The sequence below is a fragment of the Taudactylus pleione genome, unplaced genomic scaffold (assembly GCF_031769625.1).
Source record: "Taudactylus pleione unplaced genomic scaffold, aTauple2 ptg000122l, whole genome shotgun sequence".
In the NCBI taxonomy this organism is placed as follows: Eukaryota; Metazoa; Chordata; class Amphibia; order Anura; family Myobatrachidae; genus Taudactylus; species Taudactylus pleione.
In genome coordinates this window covers 5,842,262-5,866,949 of record NW_028284524.1, presented here as the reverse complement: position 1 = coordinate 5,866,949, position 24,688 = coordinate 5,842,262, and the positions used below count along the sequence as shown (strand labels likewise).

The 24,688-nt window shown below is 45.2% G+C and overlaps 1 protein-coding gene across 1 annotated transcript in view; it reads right to left on the bottom strand.

The window, feature by feature from the left end:
• The window catches only part of OBSL1 (obscurin like cytoskeletal adaptor 1), a 165,093-nt gene that overhangs the window by 22,900 nt on the left and 117,505 nt on the right, over positions 1 to 24,688 (bottom strand). Inside the window, exons 16-17 of the mRNA XM_088472285.1 lie at positions 13,034 to 13,303; positions 3,640 to 3,915 (exon numbers count right to left, since the gene is read on the bottom strand). Coding sequence (XP_088328411.1) covers positions 3,640 to 3,915; positions 13,034 to 13,303 — 546 coding nt within the window. The remainder of the gene's footprint in view (positions 1 to 3,639; positions 3,916 to 13,033; positions 13,304 to 24,688) is intronic.

Sequence of the window (24,688 nt, the reverse complement as noted above, 5' to 3'; positions counted from 1 at the left end):
TTTGAATTTCATATTGTACTGATTGTTCTTAGGGGGTACCCCAAATATATATTTTTAATTTATCATTACATTTTAAAATGAACATTTTATACATATGCATTGCACATAAAAACATAATTTATTGTAATATCCCATTTTGTGAGATTTTTACATAAAATGACCATACCCTAAAATTGCAGCCTAGGGTCAAATTCTTTTTCATGAGGCTATCTTTAAATATAGCTATATCTATAAAACCACACCATTAGCAGTATAATCCCTGCCCCAGGCCAGCACCTCTACCATATCACTTGACTTGAGTCACACCATTTTTCCTGCGACACACACTGTCAGTCTGTGTCACTGACACACTGACGGTGTTATAGCTCCTTACCAGCAGGCCAGCCAGATAGCCCAGGAGGGATGTGGATAAACTTTCCGATGACGGTGACTGGCAGCCCGGGCGGGCGGTTCTGCCGCCCCAGCCCACAGCATTGACAGCAGAAAGATGCCTGCTGGCAGTCTGGCACCAATGTTCCTTCGCGGGTCGAGGCTCCCGTCCCTCTCTCCACCACTGCGCGTCCAGTCCCTGCCATTTGCGCAATGCACCTGCGATGTCATGACGTCACATCGCCCCTTGTGAGCGATCAGGTGGCCGCCCATTACAACTGTGGTGCAGCTGTTTCAAAGTGACACAGTCTGCCCACAGCTTGCCTCTGTTGCTGGCTGCATTGTCTTATTAAAAAAATTAACAAGGTGGTAGCCAGGGCGCCCTCCATTATGTGGCGTCCTACTCAGCTGCGGTACCTTGCGTAATTATAGAACCGGCAGTATGCCTGCTTTACTCCAGGAGAGTAGATGTATAGGCTGGAAATACAGAGGTGGCAGGAGGCTGGAAATACAGAGGGGGGAGAAGACTTGAAAGACAGGTAGCAGAGGAAGGAATGAGTGGGACAGGAAGCTCAAGTGACATGGGGCAGGAGACTGGAATATCACAGTGAGCTGGAGGCAAAATGGAGTAGGAGGATGGGGGGGTTCATGGGGCAGGACGTGATACAGAAAGCAGGAGGCTGGAGATGACACAGAAAGCTAGAAGGGACATGGGGCAGGAGGTGACAGAGCTGGAGGCGACATTGAGCAGGACGTTGGGGAGACACAGAACATTGGTGGGGACTTGGAGCAGGAGGTAACACATGGAGCAGGAGACTAGAGGTGACACTGGGCACAAGACTTGAGAGACACGGGGCATGTAGCTTGAAAGACACATGGATGAATTGGACACGGAGGAGGAGGCTGGAGTGACACAGGTAGGAGGCTGGAAGGGACATGAGACACGAGTTTCGTTGAACCTCTGTTGTATGATAATGACATTGGTTATATTCCTACACAAACAGGCATCTTCCGGTAAATGAGATTTCCTACATGAATAGTGAATACCGACTGTCTGCCCAAGGAGGACCAATTTCTTCAGAGGTTCCCCATCGCAGAGAAACCACCATATAGGTAAGGTGTATTTTTATTTACAGCACACTGTTCTGTCTGTCAAAAGTCTGTGCTGCTGATGATCTCCCAGTCAGAAGCATCACTGCCGTGCGACGAAGGAGTGGTGAGGAGGAGTCGGTTTACTAACTGCTAGCAGGGGGAGGGGGGGGGGGGCGGCGCCAGTCCCTTACTCTGCCAGGAGCTCTCAGACCCCTAGATACACCCCTGTGTATATGTGCCTGCTTTACTACAGGAGAGAGTACTACTATATGCACCTGCTTTACTCCAGAAGAGTAGTTGTATATGCACCTGCTAACTCCAGGAGAGAGTAGTATATGCGCCTGCTTTACTCCAGGAGAGAGTACTATATGCACCTGCTTTACTACAGGAGAGAGTAGTATACGCGCCTGCTTTACTCCAGGAGAAAGTACTATATGCACCTGCTTTACTCCAGGAGAGAGTAGTATATGCGCCTGCTTTACTCCAGGAGAGAGTAGTATATGCGCCTGCTTTACTCCAGGAGAGAGTACTATATGCGCCTGCTTCACTCCAGGAGAGAGTACTATAGCCGCCTGCTTTAATCCAGGAGAGAGTACTATATGCGCCTGCTTTACTCCAAGAGAGAGTACTATATGCGCCTGCTTTACTACAGGAAAGAGTACTATATGCGCCTGCTTTACTCCAGGAGAGAGTACTATATGCGCCTGCTTTACTCCAGGAGAGAGTACTATATGCGCCTGCTTTACTCCAGGAGAGAGTACTATATGCGCCTGCTTTACTCCAGGAGAGAGTACTATATGCGCCTGCTTTACTCCAGGAGAGAGTACTATATGCGCCTGCTTTACTCCAGGAGAGAGTACTATATGCGCCTGCTTTACTCCAGGAGAGAGTACTATATGCGCCTGCTTTACTCCAGGAGAGAGTACTATATGCGCCTGCTTTACTCCAAGAGAGAGTACTATATGCGCCTGCTTTACTCCAGGAGAGTGTACTATATACGCCTGCCTTTCTCCAGGAGAGGTAGGCCTGCTTTACTCCAGAAGAGAGTAGTAGTATATGATTTAGGCACCTTGGGGAGGTTAAGGTTAGGCTGCAGGAGGGGGGAGGTTAGGGTTAGACTGTAGACAAGGGGATTAGGGTCACCAGCAGGGGGGGTTAGCCACTAAGGGGGGAGGGTTGGGTTGGGTTTAGGCACTAACGGGGGAGGGTTAGGGATAGGGTGGGGGAGTTAGGATGCAGGAAGGGAGGGTTAGGGTTAGAGGGTGAAGGGGGAGGGTTACAATACTAACTCAGCCCCTATCGGGATTCTGAGCATCGGGATGCCGCTGTCTGTGTTTTTCTCAGCCGGCATCCTGACTGCCGGTCTCCTATACCCAACCCTTGCATATATCACTATAATAATCTAAACAGATTGTAGCAGTCATGTTACTATAGTATTAAAATACAAAAAAAAATTAAGACGCTTTTAGCAAATTAGATGTGAGCGTCGACTGTCATCATCAATTCATGAATTGCACCAGGATTCGAGCACCCGCAAGTGATACACCTTCAAACAGGCTCATATGCTTCTGTCCTGTGGCCACAGTGTGCAATTCAGTCTGTGAGAAATTCTCTAATTAATGGGAAATCCGGAGATTAGTCAACATGGAACAAAAGTGCATCAGGGGACATAAACAGGACTCAACAAAAACAATGGCCAATAGTGGACAAATAACTGTTATAAATTCTTATAACATAAACATATATGATAGTGACTTAATTGTGGAAACACGGATTGGTAGATACAGTGTCCCAGGTCTGGCTACTGCAGTAATATCAAGTACACGGACACAGAGGTACACACTTCACCTGCTAGAGAAAATATATAAAGTACAGTCCTTACACATTCTACCTGAGCGGCAGCTGTTGTCCCATAAATGGCTCCAATTATGTTTGCTGTATGGGACCTTCTTTGTCAAACTAAATTTAAATTTCAAAATAAATTATTAACCTTGAAAGGAAAAACTATCATAAGCAGCAAAAATAACAAAAATACAGATGCAAATGAACTATTCCTAGTTTATTACAAATCTCAGTTTTGTGTTGCTGTGTGAAATACCACATGTAAGGAAGCCTACAGGAATTCTCCAACATAGATAAGATGTTACACGCTGGTGGCATCAAAAGACCACTTCTTACCTTCTACACGGACCTCTGCATTTAACTGGTCTGTGCCAGCATCACAGGTATATGTGCCAGAGTCAGAAGGCCGAACACTTTGTATGGTGAGTTGCCGATGGATTCCTCGTGTCAAGATTTTCACGCGTCCCCCTGACACCAGCTCCTCCCCATCTCTCAGCCAGCGCACCTTGAAGTTTGGCCGGGACAGCTCACAGGCTAGAACCAAATCATCACCGGTCATCAGAACATGATGCTCCGGAGTTCCTGTGTTGCCAACAATGGTGACTGGAGGAGCTGATGGTGGAGAGAAAACAAGTGGATAATAGAGGGTCTGACAATAAAACAAACACAAAGTCACCACAAAATGACTGCAAAGCAATAATGTGCAGCCCTTATCAGCCGAAACAGCAAACGTCACTACGGGCAATGTAATCTGAGAATAGGCACTGACAGGGAGGCATTGCAAGCATTGAGGAAGGGGTTATAGAGGCTGGTGGAGGCATCGCATAGTACAGTGGAGGCGTAACAGGAGGAGGAAGGAGGCAGAGCAAGGACACACACAAATGCATGGACTGGGATAAAAAAGGTCATTGGAAATGCGGGAGGATAAATTGAAGAAACAATGTTAGTATGACTACAAGCAGGCAACACACGTTACGTTGTTACTGGAAAGCAGCCACTTCTGCTGCAGCAAGGTGGGTCACAGTTACAATAATATGGTTGCAGGGTTATACTGTATGAAAAGCCAAAAGTAGAGGGAAAGTACCACCAAACAATCTCTTTGGAGTAATAACCTTTAAATGATGTGGACTTTGTTCTTCCATCAATCTACATTATTATTATATTCATTTACATAATTATCAAATTACAGCTGCAGGAAGCGTATTTTTCCACCACTACAAAGCCTAGCAGAGGTATTTTTTTTATATAAGGCATACTCTCAAAAGAGAATGTAGGTGCACTATAAAAATATTACTATACAAAATTATAATGCATTTTACATCAAATAAGAGAGAGTTTTATTTGCATAATTAGGGCCAAAGTTATCGGCTTACCCACACGTTCAGGTAACATAATTGGGTAAGTCCCTAACAATCAAGCGGTTCTGTTAGGGACTTACCTGATGATGAGGTGACCTGGACGTGATGGGTAAGCCGATAACATTGGCCAAAATTATGCAAAAAAAATCCCTCTTATTTAATGCAAAATGTATTATCATTTTGTATAGTAATGTTTGTATAGTGCACCTACATTCTATTTTTCTGTGTATTTACTAAAAGTCTCAGTATGGTAGCACCTCTCATTACTCTCATTTTGATTCATATGTGTATCCTCAACTTGATGAGATTCAAATATCAATAGTCAATGTCTCTGTTGTCTTATGTTTGATTATGGGGTCTATTTATAAAACTATAAAAATTTCTGTTGCCAGCAAAAGTATGCAGTCAGCTATTGCCATGTAGTATGGTGTTACCAGAACAAAATGTTTAAAAAAGCTTTCTCATCTCTGCTCAGTCTTCTAAACCCAAACTTCTTTCAATACCTTTCAAGACCTTATTTTCTACTTCAAGTACAGGACTTACAAACTCCATTATCAAACATTATCCTCTAGCAGGAGCAACGCCCTGTTGATGTCCTCTCTTGCAGCCCCATATACCTTTTTCCTGTCCTCACATAAGGCCTGATTCAGAGCCGGACGCAATTAGCGCTCGCTCGTCCAGAAAATAGGGGTGGCTATTCAAATGAACCGCTCGCTCTTTGCGGTCTGTTCACGCCTCTAGGTCTGAACGAGCGAACCAAACTTGCGGTCGTTTTTTGGAAAAATACGCCCCCTGGCCGCTCGCATCCTACGTCATGTCCGCTATTTATTAGATTAATCGAGTACATCGCCCAGCGTATGAACTGCTCGCTATTCTTGTGGTTGGTTTTTGCTACCACAAATTTGCGAGCAGTTCTGGCTATAAAATAACCCAGTGACGTGGTCAGTGATGCTGCTGTATTAATTATGCACACCCATAAAACGCCCGTTTTGACCTTTAAGCACGCCTGCGTTCTGATCTCCACTCCCCGTTTTCAAGCACCTTCCCCTGTTACCACCCACATACGCCTCCTCATGTCATTCAAAATAGCAAGCATTCGCTATATAGCGAACAAATGATTTTCAGCCGCACTGACTGGTTCGCGCATGCGTATTAAAAACCATACGCATGCGCATATGGGCGAACATCGCTCGGAACGAGCGTACTGCCGCTTACGAGCGGCTCTGAATCAGGCCCATAACGTCTTAGAACCTGATCAATCAGGTCTTCATTCCCAACCTTGTAGTGACTAATGTGGGCCATACATCTAAATGCCAATTCCCCATTCTGCCAATGCCGAGCTGATATGCTGATGAGCGGATTTGCTGACCGGCAAAAAACAACAAACAGATGTAGCCACACTCATCTATCCCACAATGTGTGCGAATCACGGCATTGATTACGCGCCTAGTGTGCCAGCGTCTATGGCGTACGCACACGCTTGCCATAGACTTCAATGGAGGAACACCGTCTGCGATGAGTCACAGCCTGTCGAGGGCAGCGCAATGCTTTGATGCATGTGCCTGGCAATGATGAGTGCGGCTACATCTGTTCTAACAATCTCCGAACTCACCGATTCTGCCCATTTTTCGAGTTGGAATTGTTATACTCTGATCCAGGCATCGGCATAATGGGGAATTGCCCCTATAGCTGACTGACATATGGACCACTCTCTTCTCATACAAACACTGCATTTCCTACTTCTTCAGGACAGTGTCCTATACTGGATCTCAATCAATATTTGCTTCCCTGGTTCCACCTCCTATCTGTGTCTTCTATTTGGTTATCACAAAGCATGGTCCTTGGCCCTCTGCTATTGTCTAGGAATCAGTATGTATTACTGCCGGACCTAAGCCCGGCGAATGAAATTCCAACGCCAGAAGGCCGGCACATGAAGATCCCGACTGAGGTGAGTAAAACCCCTAACCCTCCCCTCCCCCCCCTTAACCCTCCCTCAGGGGTGCCTAACCCTAACCTCTTCCCCTAGTGCCTAACCCTAACCTCCCCCCCAGGGGTGCCTAAACCTAACTCCCCCTCCCAGCACCCTAAACCTAACCCTCCCGGGGGGTGGCTAACCTAACCTCCCCCTGGTGGTGCCTGATGCTAACCCGCCTTTCCCCTAGCCTGACCCTAACCCTCCTGGGGGGGGGCTAACCCTAAGTCCCCCCGGGAGTCCCTAAACCTAACCCTTCCCCCCCTGCGGCTGTCAGCTCCCGACGCCCGGCTTACCTACTATCGGTATGCCGGACATCGGGATTTCAGCACGGGGCTCATGATATGCGGCGGTATTTAGACGCCTATCATAAGTCCCATGCCGAGATTTCACTGTTGGGATGTTGTCGGTCTGCTTTTCGGCCGCCAGCTTCATGAATACATCCCTATTGTCTATTTACAAAACTTTTCATTTGAATCACTAATAAGCTACTTTAGATTTCAGACTCATTGCTATACAGACAATATGCAAACGAATTTATCTTCTCTGGATCATTCGCTATTACTGGTGGTTGCAAGGTATGATCTAACCAACAGGAAGTTCAAATGATCACAGCACAGGTTGTCTCCCATATGCAAAATGCTTGGGACCAGAAGTATTTGGATATCAGATTTTTCCGTATTTTGAAATATGTTCATATCTTGGGTATGGGACACAAGCCTAAACACAGAGTGCATTTATGTTTCATATACACCTTATACACATAGCCTGAAGGTAATTTTATACAATATTTTTAATTAGTTTGTTCATCAAACAAAGTTTGTGTGCATTGAACCATCAGAATACAAAGGTGTCTCTAATTCGGTCACGCTCAGAAAATTCCGTATTTCAGAATAATTGGATATGGGAGACTCAACCTGTATTACAAGACCAGACATCAGGTAAAAGTGTGGCTACAATGTCTGCCCTGTATCAACTATTGCCTACTGATTACCTATCTTAATGATTGTTCCTGGAAGTATGTTTTATTGGTTGTTTTTGTGTCTTACTTTGCAAATGTTACCATATTGTGCTTGTAATTTCTGTTTGTAGTATCCCATAGCTTTTTTTATGCTTTTTGAGCTATGTATGCTCTGTTTTGAATTGGCTATAAAGAATACTGCAGCTGCTTAAAATAAAATTGTGACATTAAAACAAGCAGGAATGCCACACACAAACACATATGAAAGTTATTTCTAACCTATTTACTTGTGAGCAATAGAATTCAGACATATGTTAAGAGAATTTGAAAAGAGTATTTTGAGCTCTCACACCCCACCGCCCTTTGTTTCCCATATACAATATTACATAGCAACCAGCCAAAGTTAATATTAATTGTTGTTTTTTACTTTGTTGCAACAATGTTACTATATTAAGTAAAATAGTTTACCCTTTATGCTGTAGAGGAACTTGTAATTTTATATGTTGTCTTACAACCATTTGTCAGCATAAAAATTTGTGAAACTGTTTGCCAATCATCTTATAATCAAATTCTGGTTATGAAGTAAAATAAAGTTAAATGGGAGTTTCCTTTTAAAGGTGATTACATCCAAGTGATTTTGATGAGTGGAGCTGACCTTGCAGGGGGCTCACGGCATATGCTGGGGGTGGAGAGATGCAGGATTGAGGGTGTTAGGGGGCAGGTTGCAGGGTGGTGTTGGTTGCAGTGCCTCTTCGTCTCTCCTGTTACCTCCCACAGTGACATAAAAGCTGAAGCTGTCGTTGCGGGCATCACACAGATATTCCCCTGCGTCATCACGCGCTGCTCCAAGGATGGTCAGCAAGCGCTCCGCTCCCCTCTCCTCCACTAGTATGTGCGGATTGTCTTTCAGTCGCTCGCCGTCCTTGTACCATCTGACTTCAGCTTCAGCTCGGGACAGGGAAAGTGCCAGCCTGAGGTCCTCAGACACAGTGCACACCTTCCGCGGCATGACCTGGTCACGCTCTAAGATCACCACTACAGCCTCTTCCAAGAACCAAACACCGAGAGGAGTTAGAGTCCCAGGTGGCAATGGACAGGGGACAGAATCTAACTGCAATTTGAATCCCCTTTTAATCAGGTTGCAAACACATTTTAAGTTACAATAAATTATGAGAAAAGCAGTTATCACACCCAAATTCCAATGACAGACACATTATCATGAAAATGGTTTGCATGTTCCAGCATTAAAGGGACACCATCATCAGAACTGTGCATGATGTAAATGTATATTCTGACATAGCATTAGGAAGGGATGTAGTGGACATCCTGGCGGTCAGGATGCCAGCGCTCAGAATACCAGCGTTGGGATCCCAACAGCAGTCTGAATCCCAGCGCCAGAATCCCGACTACTGGCATTCCGGCGGTAAACATTAGGGCTAGGAAAAGGGTTAGGCACTAGGGGGAGGGGGTTTGGGCTAGGCTGCAGGGGGGGGAGTTATGCTACGGGGGGAAGGGGAAGGTTAGGCTGCGGGAAAGGAGGGTTAGGGGGAGGATTGGGAGTTAGGGAACTTCCATTTTTGGCGTCGGGATTCCGACTGTAGGGATGCCGCTATCGGTATTCTGACAACCGGCATCCTGACCGCCGGGATCCAGTACCCAATAGTTGATAAGAAAATAAAGATTGCTATTTTCTATGGATGACATTTTGCACATGTTATATTGTTTGCCGTTATATTGTAATAATAGTAGTCTCAAAACATGATTTAGTTGGATGTATTATCACAGGAGCTTTTCAGTCTGATCTGTATTGCCCCTTATTATTTATCTAATTTGTATATTAAGGACTTTTCTTAGTTTACTTGATAGTGTAAGGAATTGTTTGCTCCATTCAGTACTGTGGCCATTAATTAATTACTCTTCCTCAAGATCCCTTTATTTTTAAACTGAGCTGTCCTGCCAATCTGATTTAGGGGATAATCCCAGGGCTGGATTAAGGGATGCCTACAAGGGTTTGGGGCGGAAAAGGATGAAGAGTCTATTATGAAAAGCGATGACCAGTGCTGTGTGGGTGTGGCCTGTGCAATGTGGGCGTGTAGCCAGCTATGTCAAGCTGTCATGTTATGTGGAGGCCTGACGCTCAAGTCCTTTCCGTCCCTCTGTTCATCTGACCTTGGGTAATCCTTTCACAATGCAACAGTTCATAGGCCTGACCAGTGGCATGGAATGGAATATGAGTGACATCACTGGGAGCAGGGCATGAGATCACTGGAGGCGCAGCCAGGTCCAGAAAGGATTAAAAACGTGACAGAGGGCAAGCAAAGAGGTAGCATGCACAACCTCTGAGTTTTCTCATAGCCTGAAGAGTGGCACAACATAAAACTATATTTAGAATATACTGTTCTGTGCTAGGTACAACTGTACAATTAAGCAAAGACAAATTTTGATGTTACTGTCCCTTTAAGGCGGTCTATAACAATAAATAAATCATCCTACAATTTGCTTAACAGTTCCATTTTAAGTGAGAGTTTAAACATTGGAAGTTCATCTATGACCCATGAACAGAACAAGCCAAATAAACCCCCAGTAGTAATTAAGAGATAGCATATATGAAATGGTGCACTGACTCACAACCCTGATACTAGGTAGGGACTTATCTTGTTACATGTATTAATTATATCAGGATGGAACCAGCTAATTATTAGATCAAAACACAACAGAGCTAAAGATACATTCACTGAACTTCTGATCCGTTTACAAAATTCTGTGTAATTAGTTAAATCTATGTGGGTGATACATTGACAGTGGTCAGTCCTGGTTGGACCTGTTGGTAATGTGCGGAGCTAGGTGCTTTGCATGCATAAGGAAGGATTTTGGTTTTGTTAAGAGAAATGTAGGTGTTAGAAGACTTGTAGTGCTTGATGCACATGAATGATAATAGTCTTTAGCAGACATTAATTAGGTGAAAGATTGGAGTTAGTGGAACCGATATCTGACTTTGCTAATAATAAATATACATAATAGTTTACAAAATAAACAATGTACACCTTGCACTTTATCTGCTGAGAGTGTGTGAAAGTCTGTCCTCACATTTGCAGGAGAAGCCAGCAACTGGGGTGCTCCACAATCTGTTACCCCATCAATATAGAGGACACTAGCCAGGTTTTCATGAAAAGAAGCAATAGACATTTTAATCTTTCAAGGCTTCCATATACACCACATTGACATTTCGATCAAAAAGACTTTTGTCAAGAATTCTAACAGCACAGCAAGTTCAGCCATATGCACCAGAACCCCCCAAAAAAGCAAATTTTGGGGGGGATCTGGTGCCTGTGGCTGAACATGCTGGGACCGCAATGTCAAATGTGAAAGATTAAAACGTCTTCTTTTCATGAAAACCTGGTGAGTGCCCTCTCCCTCTCTCTATACATACATATATATATATATATATATATATATATATTATTTTTTAAAAGTACCTATGGTGTAGCCGTGAGGATACAAGTATGCACCCCATGGAGCAGGCTGGCAAAAATAAGGACGTTACTGCCTATGATCAGTTGTGAACCATCTATTTAGTTAATTATAAGTATCCTTTTTCTCTCGCAAAATAGGGATCATAGGTGACTCATTTAAATTAGTCATATAAGGGGGCATCAGGACAGTCTGCCTTTCATGTATCACTATAAGTGGATCACATTCATTCAGCATGGAATGCTTCCATCTGCTCAGTGAATCCTAAATTAATCTACATATAGGGCATGACATCACAATAAAGAAGATAGCCACATTCACATGGCTGCGTTTTTTTCTGGTTCTAAAGAACTGGCATAGTAGGGACAAAAAGTTAGTTAGATTGGCCAGTGGTTATATGGTTTGTCCTGATATACTATTCAGCGATTAATAGTTCACCCTACTTCAACATTAAGGACCTGATTTGGAGTTAGGAGCAAATTTACATCCGGACAAACCATGCTGTGATACAAGGGGTGCAAATGCAATATTTTTTTTCTTTGCATGCAGGGAAAATGCCAGCTGCTTTTGCATGTAGCACACAAACATCGGGCAGCTTAAGATAACATTGGGATTCAGAGTGGAGACAAGACGTGGCCCTCACCCCCCAAGTAACACTGCCCCACATTAACAAACTTACTCTGCAGCACAACATGGTTTTGATAAAGTGCAAATTTGCACTTTCTATTTGGATTTACCACTAACTCTAAAGGAGGCTCTATATGTTTATATTTGGGTAACTGTCTTGAAGCTACTGTTCTCTTTGGAGTTTAACACTAACTAATGCTGACATTAACCAAGCATTATTGCATAAATAAGAGACATGAAAGAACAATAGGAGAAAGAACAAAACATTTATGCCTGGAGCTTAGAGGTTGGATATAAGGTGATACCAATGCACACAGATGTGAACCACTAGGGATATATTTACTAAAGTGCAGGTCTTTAGAAGTGGAGTTGTTGCCCATAGCAACCAATCAGATTCTACTTAACATTTATCAGAGCCATAACTAGACTTTTTGGTGCCCTGTTTCAGAGAGAGCATTGGCCCCCCACTCCATTTTTTTTAAATAGGGACATAATATTGTCCACCTGACAAAGGGCCATGGCTTCATGGGGAAGGGCCAGGGAAGAGATAGGGGTACTCCTGGGGCAGCCAGGAGATGCCGGGGATAAAAGAAGAGGAAGCTACAAGTGAAAATGATAATAAACAGGAAAATCGACAGGCCCAAACAGCCCCCCCTGCCCTGCAGTGCTCTGTGCCATGGCACAGGTCGCACTACCCTAGTTATGGCTCTGTCATTTATCTAGCACCTTCTAGAAGATAATAGCTAGAATCTGGTTGGTTGCTATGGGCAACATCTCCATTTCTAAAAACCCGCACTTTAGTAAATATACCGCCTAGTGTGGAGCATGTTACCAATAATGTACCATTGTCAATGTCATGTCGTATTTATTTATTTTTTATTATTTTACTAATCAGTACGTTTTTGTTTTTCTACTGACAAATCAAAATGAACCTATATTTAACTGATGCCAAATTTGTTCCCTGTCATTATGTCATCCATTGCATTGCTGTGGGGCTCTATCCATACTATTACAGTCTAAGCCAGACTTTCCTCTTTCAGTGTAGAGATGAAAAATGTAAGTTTAATGGAGTTTGAATGCCCAGGCATATAGCAGTATAAAGCTGGGAGAGTAGTTCATAAATTAAGAGGGATATAAAAGCCAGCAGATCTGAAGCCTGGAGTAGCCTTGCCAATGACTATAATTCTCCCCTGAGGGGTTAGGGCAGTAAATCTTTCTCCTCCAGAGTTTTTCAGAACTTTCTAAAGAAAAGGGGCAACTCATGGCTGTTTATGTGTGAATGGATATACTTCTGGAATACAGTGCACATCTCATTACAAGGCTTTAACTGCTGCTACTCACCAGCCACATGGACTTGGAAGGTCCGGCAGTCGGTTCCAACATTACACTCATATTGTCCAGCATTGTCAGGCTGTGCGCATAGCAAGCTCAGTGTGTACTTTTCTCCCTCATTGTCCATGGTCAGATTCCCATCAGGTGTCACTTCCTTTCCATCCTTTAGCCAGTGAATAACATCTGTCATGCGAGAGAGCTCACACTCAATAGACAAGGTGTCACCTTCGGTCACATGCAGCACAGAAGGAGAGCAATTCATGATCTTAGCAGGAGGTTCTGCACAGGGTACATACAAAAGGAAAGAACATATGAACAATTGTGTTTTCATACACTTCTGTCTATAATACTATAGTAGACTTCAAGGGCTTTATGCAAAATATTTATTACTTTAATTCACAGCAAGACTTTTCAGCATATCCTTCAATATTGAAGCAATTCCCACATTTTTCCTAATTATTGTCCACATAAGTGTCCACAAGTGATGGATGGGTATAAAGTACTAAGGTCCAGGCGTGCCAAAGAAAGCTAGTCACACCCCCAGCATGGTAAGGCAGCCATACGCCCATCAGATGTTGTGATACCATGCTAGTATTACAACATCTGTTGATGGGGCCCCAAAAATCCCAACATGGCATGGCCACGCCCACAAACTGTGGTCATACCTGCTTTTGCTATAGAGGCACAAAATTTGTAATGTCTGCTCTTGATACCATAGGGTAGATTGTGGAGTTGAGTTTCCCACACTGGGAGCCCAAGCATCACCTTAGGTGAGTGTTGTATGTCTCAGAAATTAGAGCTGATGTAATTGTCTCCTGGGAAAGAAACTGAGATGATTCACACTGGGAACACAGGGCCTGATTCAGACCCACTCGCGAGCGGCTGTACGCTCGCAAGTGGGTCGATGGTCTGCACTGAGCATGCGCACGACGGAGGGAGCTCCGTCGTGCGCATGCGCCAGACACGACGAGCGAAGGACTTTCCTTCGCTCGTTGTGTCCGATCAAAGGGGGCGTGCTGTCAATGTTGATTGACAGCACGCCCCCTTTGGTGGGCGTGCCGGGGGCGTGCCTCCCTGACGGGGGCGTTCCAACGGGAACGCCTCCCGTCAGAAGCCGGCCCACTGACATCACTAGTGATGTCAGTGGGAGTGATTTTGGCTCTGATAGAGCCAAAATCACTCCGGAGCTTGCGGTTGAAAACCTCAACCGCAGGCTCCGGCTCGCAATTTCGATGGTCACGACCATCGCGGCCATCAAAATGCACGCTCGTATAGCCTGTGGGTGGTGACCCACAGCTATACGAGCGTCCAGGAGGACGCTCCATGAAAAAGGAGCCCGGCCCTCATGCAGAGCGTGCGCTCTGCTCAGAGCGTACGGCTCTGAATGAGGGCCACAGACGTAATCAGCCAATGGGTGGATGCAGCACACTGGAGATTTATTGGTCTACAATGATGAGAGGCAGAAGTGTTTCCATGATATGGATGGACTACACAATTTGGTAATTGTTCCTAGTCAATGGTACAAACACTCATTTGGAGAATCCACAATGCTCTTGTTTAAGGTAACAGTTAAAGTCCTAGTGGAAAGGGGCACTAATTAGGTTAAAGAAAATGCCAAAGGTGGTCATCCGATTTACATCATCTTAGGATGGCAACAGCAGAAGGAAATGTGTAAAAAAAATGCTTTACTTTTAGAATGTACCACTCTTTCCATGCTCAGTATTTTATTAAATTTATCAAATGAAAATAAGCACAACGCATATATTCAAAAACATAACAGGTCCATCATAGAGAAAATTTTGAGATGGGTCTGGATGATAAATGAAACAACCAAAATATAGGGTCCGTAGGGACCGACTCCCCTAAAATTTTAGCAGAAAGGTTGAGAACCTCTGTCCAAAAGGATTGGAGTACAGGGCATTGCCACCAGATGTGGAGTGGGTTACCCGGGGAGCTGGAACAGCGCCAACAAATATTAGGCACAGCAATCCCCATCTTAGAAAGGGTATCTGGACATCTGCACCAATGGGAGAGCAACTTGTATTGGGTCTCCACAACACAAACACTGGAGAAGCAGGCATGAGCTAATTAGAACATATTTTCCCATTTGTCTTCACCCAAATCCACACCAATCTCTCGGTCACAAATTGTAGTGAAATGAGGGAGGGATAAACTAGTATCTACCGACAGAAGATTATAAATAAGACAAATGGCATGTGTTGGCATGGTTGTTCAAAAGGAGTAGGAACCAAGCAGAGGGCCCTAGCTGGACCGAGAGAGTGTAGGAAATGGCGAACCTGTAGATAGCGCCAATGCTCTCCCAACGGCAAGTTCCACTTCTCACGTACCTCACTGAAGGGCACTAATCTGCCCTCACTCACCAGCTGTCCGACCCTGAAACGTCCCATATCATACCAGGATTAGAAAGCTCTGATGTCAATACCAGGAGGGAATCTTTTATTAAGTATTGAGGGGGACCTTCTCAGGTTTTTCCAACAAATTAAGGTGGGTCCTATAGTAGGATGGGAGATATTAGAGAGGGTGGGAAGCCACAGAGCAGTAGAAATGGGGACTGGTAACGCTTGGTTCTCAATTTGCACCCACGGTTTGGTTGCATCTGCTCTAGACCATTCCAAAATTCTGATAAGGAGACAGGCCTGGTAATAACCCTGAATATTAGGGTATATATTAACCCCCTCCCCACATATTTTTGCCTAAACATCAGGTCAAAAAAACAACAAATGACCTCGGCACTTATTATACTCCTTAGAGTCACTACCATCAATGTTATGTTACAATTTAAAGAAGCTATATGTCTTTTGATAACCTCCTAGTTTAACAGCTGCATGTCCACACTTTAGGTGAGTACACACCTAAATAAAGAAACTCAATAAACAATAGACAAAAGGGACTGCGCTCTAGATACCCAAATTGTGAGATGGGAGAAATACTATATAGTAGGGGTGAGCGGGTTCGGGTTTCTGAAATCCGAACCCCCCCGAGCCCCCCCGATCCGAGGCAGATCCGAGTCAGGCTCGACTTTTCCCGCCTGACTCGGATCTGAAATCGAGGCAAAACGTCATCATCCCGCCTTCCGAGTCTCGCGGGTTTTGGACCCTATATAAGGTACCCGCGTCGGCGCCATTTTCTCACTCGGCTGTGGACAGTGAAGAGGGAGGGTGGGAGTTAGGGCTGGCTGGGCTGTGTAGTGTAGTGTAGTGTAGTGCAGAGTAGTGTTGTGCTGTGCTGCTGTTGTCCACTACTTCAAAGTCCATAGGGGCTGGCTGTGTTGTGCTGTGCTGCTGTTGTTAATAGGGGCTGTGTCCACTACTTCAAAGTCCATAGAGGCTGGCTGGACTGTGTTGAGCAGTCAGTTCTCCATAGGGGCTGTGTCCACTCCAAAGTCCTGTGCAGTGTCCCAGTCCTAAAGGGGTGCTGTAGTGTTGTCCAGGGGGTGCTCTGTCCATCAGGGGTGCTCCCCCTAAGTGCTAAAAAAAAGAATATTTTTTGTGTGTTTGTGAATTGTGTGCGCAGTAGCCGCACGTGCATCAACAAAGTAGTGCCAAGCGCGCGCCTGTGTCATAAGTAAAGGGCCGGCTGGCTTGACCGTTAAAGGGTGCTGTAACCCCCAAAGTACACTCCAGTCCAAACCAAAAAAAAAATTATTTTCTGTGTTTGTGAATTGTGTGCGCAGTAGCCGCACGTGCATCAACAAAGTAGTGCCAAGCGTGCGCCTGTGTCATAAGTAAAGGGCCGGCTGGCTTGACCGTTACAGGGTGCTGTAACCCCCAAAGTACACTCCAGTCCAAACCAAAAAAATATATATTTTCTGTGTTTGTGAATTGTGTGCGCAGTAGCCGCACGTGCATCAACAAAGTAGTGCCAAGCGCGCGCCTGTGTCATAAGTAAAGGGCCGGCTGGCTTGACCGTTAAAGGGTGCTGTAACCCCCAAAGTACACTCCAGTCCAAACCAAAAAAAAAATTATTTTCTGTGTTTGTGAATTGTGTGCGCAGTAGCCGCACGTGCATCAACAAAGTAGTGCCAAGCGTGCGCCTGTGTCATAAGTAAAGGGCCGGCTGGCTTGACCGTTACAGGGTGCTGTAACCCCCAAAGTACACTCCAGTCCAAACCAAAAAAATATATATTTTCTGTGTTTGTGAATTGTGTGCGCAGTAGCTGCACGTGCATCAACAAAGTAGTGCCAAGCGTGCGCCTGTGTCATAAGTAAAGGGCCGGCTGGCTTGACCGTTAAAGGGTGCTGTAACCCCAAAAGTACACTCCAGTCCAAACCCAAAAAAATAATATTTTCTGTGTTTGTGAATTGTGTGCACAGTAGCCGCACGTGCATCAACAAAGTAGTGCCAAGCGTGCGCCTGTGTCATAAGTAAAGGGCCGGCTGGCTTGACCGTTAAAGGGTGCTGTAACCCCCAAAGTACACTCCAGTCCAAACCAAAAAAAAAATTATTTTCTGTGTTTGTTAATTGTGTGCGCAGTAGCCGCACGTGCATCAACAAAGTAGTGCCAAGCGTGCGCCTGTGTCATAAGTAAAGGGCCGGCTGACTTGACCGTTAAAGGGTGCTGTAACCCCCAAAGTACACTCCAGTCCAAACCAAAAAAAAAATTATTTTCTGTGTTTGTGAATTGTGTGCGCAGTAGCCGCACGTGCATCAACAAAGTAGTGCCAAGCGTGCGCCTGTGTCATAAGTAAAGGGCCGGCTGGCTTGACCGTTACAGGGTGCTGTAACCCCCAAAGTACACTCCAGTCCAAACCAAAAAAAAAATTATTTTCTGTGTTTGTGAATTGTGTGCGCAGTAGCCGCACGTGCATCAACAAAGTAGTGCCAAGCGTGCGCCTGTGTCATAAGTAAAGGGCCGGCTGGCTTGACTGTTAAAGGGTGCTGTAACCCCCAAAGTACACTCCAGTCCAAACCAAAAAAAAAATATTTTCTGTGTTTGTGAATTGTGTGCGCAGTAGCCGCACGTGCATCAACAAAGTAGTGCCAAGCGTGCGCCTGTGTCATAAGTAAAGGGCCAGCTGGCTTGACCGTTAAAGGGTGCTGTAACCCCCAAAGTACACTCCAGTCCAAACCAAAAAAAAAATTATTTTCTGTGTTTGGGAATTGTGTACGCAGTAGCCGCACGTGCATCAACAAAGTAGTGCCAAGCGTGCGCCTGTGTCATAAGTAAAGGGCCAGCTGGCTTGACCGTTAAAGGGTGCTGTAACCCCCAAAGTACACTCCAGTCCAAACCAAAAAAAAAATTATTTTCTGTGTTTGTGAATTGTGTACGCAGTAGCCGCACGTGCATCAACAAAGGAGCAGCGCCAAGCGTGCGCCTGTGTCCCATAAGTAAAGAGCCGGCTGGCTCATTTCTTAAAGGCTGGTGTAACCCACAAAGTGCACTACTCTCCAGCAAAAATAAAAAAATATTTTCTGTGTTTAGCCGCACGTATATATCAAATCGATATAACATAAATGGAGGACCAAACTTTCTCCGATAAAAATAAAATAGAGAAAGATCAAGAACCACTTCCTCCTAGTGCTGAAGCTGCTGCCACTAGTCATGACATAGACGATAACATGCCATCAACGTCGTCTGCCAAGGCCGATGCCCAATGTCATAATAGAGGGCACATACAATCCCAAATGACAAAGTTCAGGAAAATGACCTTGAAAAAAACATTTAAATCAGCTGAAGAGAAACGTAAACTTGCCAATATGCCATTTACGACACGGAGTGGCAAGGAACGGCTAAGGTCGATCCCTAGTATGTTCATGACTAGTGGTTCAGCTTCACATGACGATGGAAGCCCTCCTCCCACTAAAAAAATCAAAAGAGTTAAGCTGGCAAAAGCACAGCGAAGAACTGTGCTTTCTAAGAAGATATCACAAATCCCCAAGGAGAGTCCAAGTGTGGTGGTGGTTGCGATGCCTGACCTTCCCAGCACTGGACGGGAAGAGGTGTCTCTTTCCACCATTTGCACGCCCCCTGCAAGTGCTGAAAGGAGCACCCACAGTCCACTTGCTGATATGCAAATTGAAGATGTCACTGTTGAAGTACAACAGGATGAGGATACTGGTGTAGCTGGCGCTGAGGAGGAAGTTGGCGAGGAGGATTCTGATGGTGATGTGGTTTGTTTAAATCAGGCTCCGGGGGAGACAGTTGTTGTCCGTGGGATGAAAAAGCCCATCACGGTCATGCCTGGGCAGAAGACCAAACATTCCACCTCTTTGGTCTGGCAATATTTCTATCCAAATCCGGACAACAACTGTCTTGCCATATGTACCTTATGTAAAGGTGGAATAAGTAGGGGTAGGGACGTTAACCACCTAGGAACATCCTCCCTTATACGGCACCTGCAGCGCGTTCATAATAAGTTACTGTCAAGTTCAGAAACTTTGGCTAAGACCGTAAGCAGTCCAGGGACACCTAAATCCCGTTGTCCTGTTGTATCCAAGCGCCTGCAAACCACACCGTCAACTCTCTCCTCGTCAATTTCCTCCTTAGTCAGGATCGGAAGTAGTCCTGCAGGCCATGTCACTGGCATGACTGACTCTCCTATCCGGGATTCCTCCGAAGGATCCTGCATTGCTACGCCTCCTGCTGCCGCTGCTGCTGTTGCTGCTGCTGGGAGTCGTTCATCATCCCAGAGAGGAAGTAGGAACACCACTACTTTTACTAAACAACTGACCCTCCAACAGTCCTTAGCGAGGAGGATGAAGTACGACAGCAGTCATCCTGAAGCAAAACGTATAACTGAGGCCTTGACTGCTATGTTGGTGTTAGACGTGCGTCCGGTATCCGCCATTAGTGCAGTGGGATTTAGACAATTGCTGGAGGTAGTGTGTCGCCGGTTCCAAATCCCGTCTAGATTCCGCTTCACTAGGCAGGCGATACCGAGACTGTACAGAAACGTCAGAAAAAGTGTCCTCAGTGTCCTGAAAAATGCCGTTGTACCCAATGTCCACTTAACCACGGACATGTGGACAAGTGGAACAGGGCAGACTAAGGACTATATGACTGTGACAGCCCACTGGGTAGATGTATCACCTTACGCAGCAACAGCAGCAGCGTCACCAGTCGCAGCATCTCAGAAACACCAGCTCGTTCCAAGGCAGGCTACGCTGTGTATCACCGGTTTCAGTAAGAGGCCCACCGCCGACAACCTCTTAGAGAAACTGAGGGAAATCATCGCCCAGTGGCTTACCCCACTTAGACTCTCCTGGGGATTTGTGATATCTGACAACGCCACCAATATTGTGCGGGCATTACATCTGGGCAAATTCCAGCACGTCCCATGTTTTGCTCACACAATAAACTTGGTGGTGCAGAATTTTCTGAAAAGCGACAGGGGCATGCAGGAGATGCTTTGGGTGGCCCGAAAAATTTCAGGCCACTTTCGCCATTCAGCGACTGCGTGCCGAAGACTGGAGCACCAGCAAACACTCTTGAACCTGCCCCGCCATCACCTGAAGCAAGAGGTTGTGACGCGGTGGAACTCAACCCTCTATATGCTTCAGAGGATGGGGGAGCAGCAAAAGGCCATTCAAGCCTATACATCCACCTATGACATAGGCAAAGGAGGGGGTATGCACCTGACTCAAGCGCAGTGGAAAATGATTTCCGTGTTGTGCAAGGTTTTCCAGCCCTTCGAACTTGCCACACGTGAAGTCAGTTCAGACACTGCCAGCTTGAGTCAGGTCATTCCCCTCATCAGGCTTTTGCAGAAGCAGCTGGAGAAAGTGAAGGAGGAGCTAAGACGGAGCGATTCCGCTTGGCATGTGGGACTTGTGGATGAAGCCCTTCATTCGCTTTGCCAGGATTCCAGGGTGGTCAATCTGTTGAAATCAGACCACTACATTTTGGCCACCGTGCTCGATCCTAGGTTTAAAGCCTATGTGGTGTCTCTCTTTCCGGCCGACACAAGCCTGCAGAGGTGCAAAGACCTGCTGGTGAACACACTGACATCTGGTCCGGACTGAAGGACCTGGCAACAATTTCTGACATGTCTACTGTCACTGCATATGATACTGTCACCATTGACAGAATGGTGGAGGATTACATCGGTGACAGCATCCAAGTAGGCATGTCAGACAGTCCATACCTGTACTGGCAGGAAAAAGAGGCAATTTGGAGGCCCCTGTACAAACTGGCTCTATTTTACCTGAGTTGCCCCCCCTCCAGTGTGTACTCCGAAAGAGTGTTTAGTGCAGCCGGGAACCTTGTCAGCGAAAGGCGTAGGAGGTTGCTTCCACAGAATGTGGAGAAGATGATGTTCATCAAAATGAATTATCAGCTCTTCCAGGGAGACCAGCCTCCAGAACGTACAGAGGGACCTGTGGTGGTGGATTCAAGTGGGGACGAGTTAATACTTTGTGAGGATGAGGATGTACACACTGAAGAGGGTGAGGAATCGGTGGATGAGGAGGATGAGGATGACATCTTGCCTCCGTAGAGCCAGTTTGTGCAGGGACAGATTAATTGCCAGCTTGTTTTGTGGGGGCCCAAACGAACCAATCATTTCAGCCACAGTTGTGTGGCAGACCCTGGCGCTGAAATGATTGGTTTGTTAAAGTGTGCATGTCCTGTTTATACAACATAAGGGTGGGTGGGAGGGCCCAAGGACAATTCCATCTTGCACCTCTTTTTTTTCTTTGCATTATGTACAGTTTGGGGCCTAGTTTTTCAAACTGCCATCCTGTCTGCCACTGCAGTATCACGCCTAGATGGGTCACGTGTTTGTGCCGCCCACTCGTGTCGCTTAGCATAGTCATCCAGCTACCTCGGTGCAACCTTTTGGACATAAAAACACTATTGTGAAGTGTGAGGTGTTCAGAATAGACTGGAAATGAGTGGAAATTAAGGTTATTGAGGTTAATAATAGCATAGGAGCAGAAAAACCTACAAATTCTGTGATTTAACTGTTTTTATGCTTTTTTTCAAAAAAATACAGATCCAAAACACAAAACCCAGAATCCAAAACACGGAAGGGTGGTTTTGGCAAAACCAATCCAGATCCAAAACACGAAGAAAGATCCAGATCCAAAACCAAAACACGAAAAGTGGCCGGTGCACACCCCTACTATATAGCAGTCAGGATTTACCAAAAAACTTTGGGTTTAATCACATATGAAAAGTCACATAAATATACATAATAGTAAAACAATGAAAATACATAGCATGCTAATTTACTGATAATTAAACTGCTGATTGATAGGTATCTGGAAATCAATCCAGGCTATCATTCAAATAATCAATATAAAATATTGTCCCGCAAGAATATATCATACTAAGGAAAGTATATAGTAGATCTCCTTAGGATACATATAAGTTCTCAATTGGAGAAATTGAAGAATCCGTGATAGATGGTGTGCACAGATTTAATATCTCATTGAGTAATGTCGGTCTCCACAGGATAAGATACTGATGTTTTGATTAAATGTAGTCTCCAGCAGTGTATAACGCGGCTGTTTGCCGTAACACTGCTGGAGACTACATTTAATCAAAACATCAGTCTCTTATCCTGTGGAGACGGACATTACTCAATGAGATATTAAATCTGTGCACACCATCTATCACGGATTCTTCCATTTCTCCAATTGAAAGTAAGAGTGACACCCACATATTTTTGTTGAGAAGCATGCCAGGTAAAGGGGAATGCTGTTTTAAGGCCCGCTACCAAACATATTCCTATACATATTTTACAATTTTTTTTTTCATTATTGAAACCTAAAGTCTAGGTCTGATTTAGGTGATTTTGCATTGCCACAAAATTAGCCCCTAGAGTTTGTGCTTAGCACTGGAATACTCTCAATTTATGGTGAGTACAGAGTTTATCACAGCAGCTCTTGGCTCTTGCATCGCAGTAGCTCTTTGTGTACTGAACAAAGAGTTTTCTCTTATGGGAATATGGCTATTATAGAAAGCAGAGGACAGTGAGAGTATGATGAGCACACATTAAATGATAATCTCCCAATGCACAATCCAACCAGTCCACAGTCAACAGAGCTGAACAGGAGATTTATATTCTGCTGTACTAAATCAGATTGGACAGTGAAGCCTCTTGTGATGCCATGATATATACATTGTGGATCCCAGGAGAGGCAGGGGGTGAAAAGATTATAAGATCTCCATTGGCTTATTGCTAATCAAATACCTTAAACATCCTTACTTAACTTATCTATTAAATAAAGAGACGGACACCATAACAGCTTGGCTAAAAGGTCACAGCTTTTATTTCTGAATTAATTAATTCACCTAACCAAGGTGGCCAAGAGACGCTGCATACTCAGTTCTAGCTTTCAAGTTGGAGACACACACAGGGAACGACTGAAACGCTCCCCCTAAAGACGCACTTACGTTGCGAAGGTCCCACCTCCCTCCTGGGCCAGTCTACTCCGAGCGCTTCCGTACAAAAGCGTTCAAGTCCCCTCGTACGAGAAGGACAGACTCGTCATGTTACATCGAGGTCCAGCGCCCTCACAACGCTCTCTTGCGCCACAATAAAGCCACTGAGATGCAGCGTTCTCCCGCCATGCTGCGCCTTCCCTGAATAAGGAAAATTAACACAACAAAATACAAACAGCAAAGCTTTGGGCAGGAGGGTGGGCTCCAGAATCAGCAAAGAGGCAGATCACATGCACACTGCCTCTTTTATACCTTTAGTCACAGGCAAACCCAGAAATCACAGGATTGGTCAGCTAAACCACCTGACCACCAAACCAACTTAATCTGCCTAGTAACGAGGCTGTCAAGACAGCCGATCAGCAAAAACCCCAGGATTCTTATTTCACTCATGTTTAGGCAACCTTCGTTTTCTATAAGATCTCCATTGGCTTATTGCTAATCAAATACCTTAAACATCCTTACTTAACTTATCTATTAAATAAAGAGACGGACACCATAACAGCTTGGATAAAAGGTCACAGCTTTTATTTCTGAATTAATTAATTCACCTAACCAAGGTGGCCAGGAGACGCTGCATACTCAGTTCTAGCTTTCAAGTTGGAGACACACACGGGGAACGACTGAAACGCTCCCCCTAAAGACGCTCTTACGTTGCGAAGGTCCCGCCTCCCTCCTGGGCCAGTCTACTCCGAGCGCTTCCGTACAAAAGCATTCGAGTCCCCTCGTACGAGAAGGACAGACTTGTCATGTTACATCGAGGTCCAGCGCCCTCACAACGCTCTCTTGCGCCACAATAAAGCCACTGAGATGCAGCGTTCTCCCGCCAAAGCCAGACTCAAATTGAGACTGGCCCGCCACCTAGAGAAAAACCACTAATCCAAAGCAAGCAACTCCTTAATAACAAAACTAAACCCAAATTATTAAAATGAACACCATCTGGACGAAAAATTCCGGCTAAATCCGAACCCTAAAAGCTATGCCTAACTACCAAGCCACCAAAGGACAGAACATGTGTATTCAAAACACCAGTCGCGGCGCTATTTCAGACCAGACAATGCACACATCCGGCCACAACAAACGCACCGCATTCACCAACTCTCTCAGCCGAAAAGACAACTCTAACCTTTCATCTTACAAAGATCACTCCCACCAACATGCAGGACCAACCAATCAGGCATCCCCCATTTCGCTGCAGACTCTACCAACAAACCTTGAACAGATGCGCACACCAGGCCTTGCACACCTATCCAGCGAGC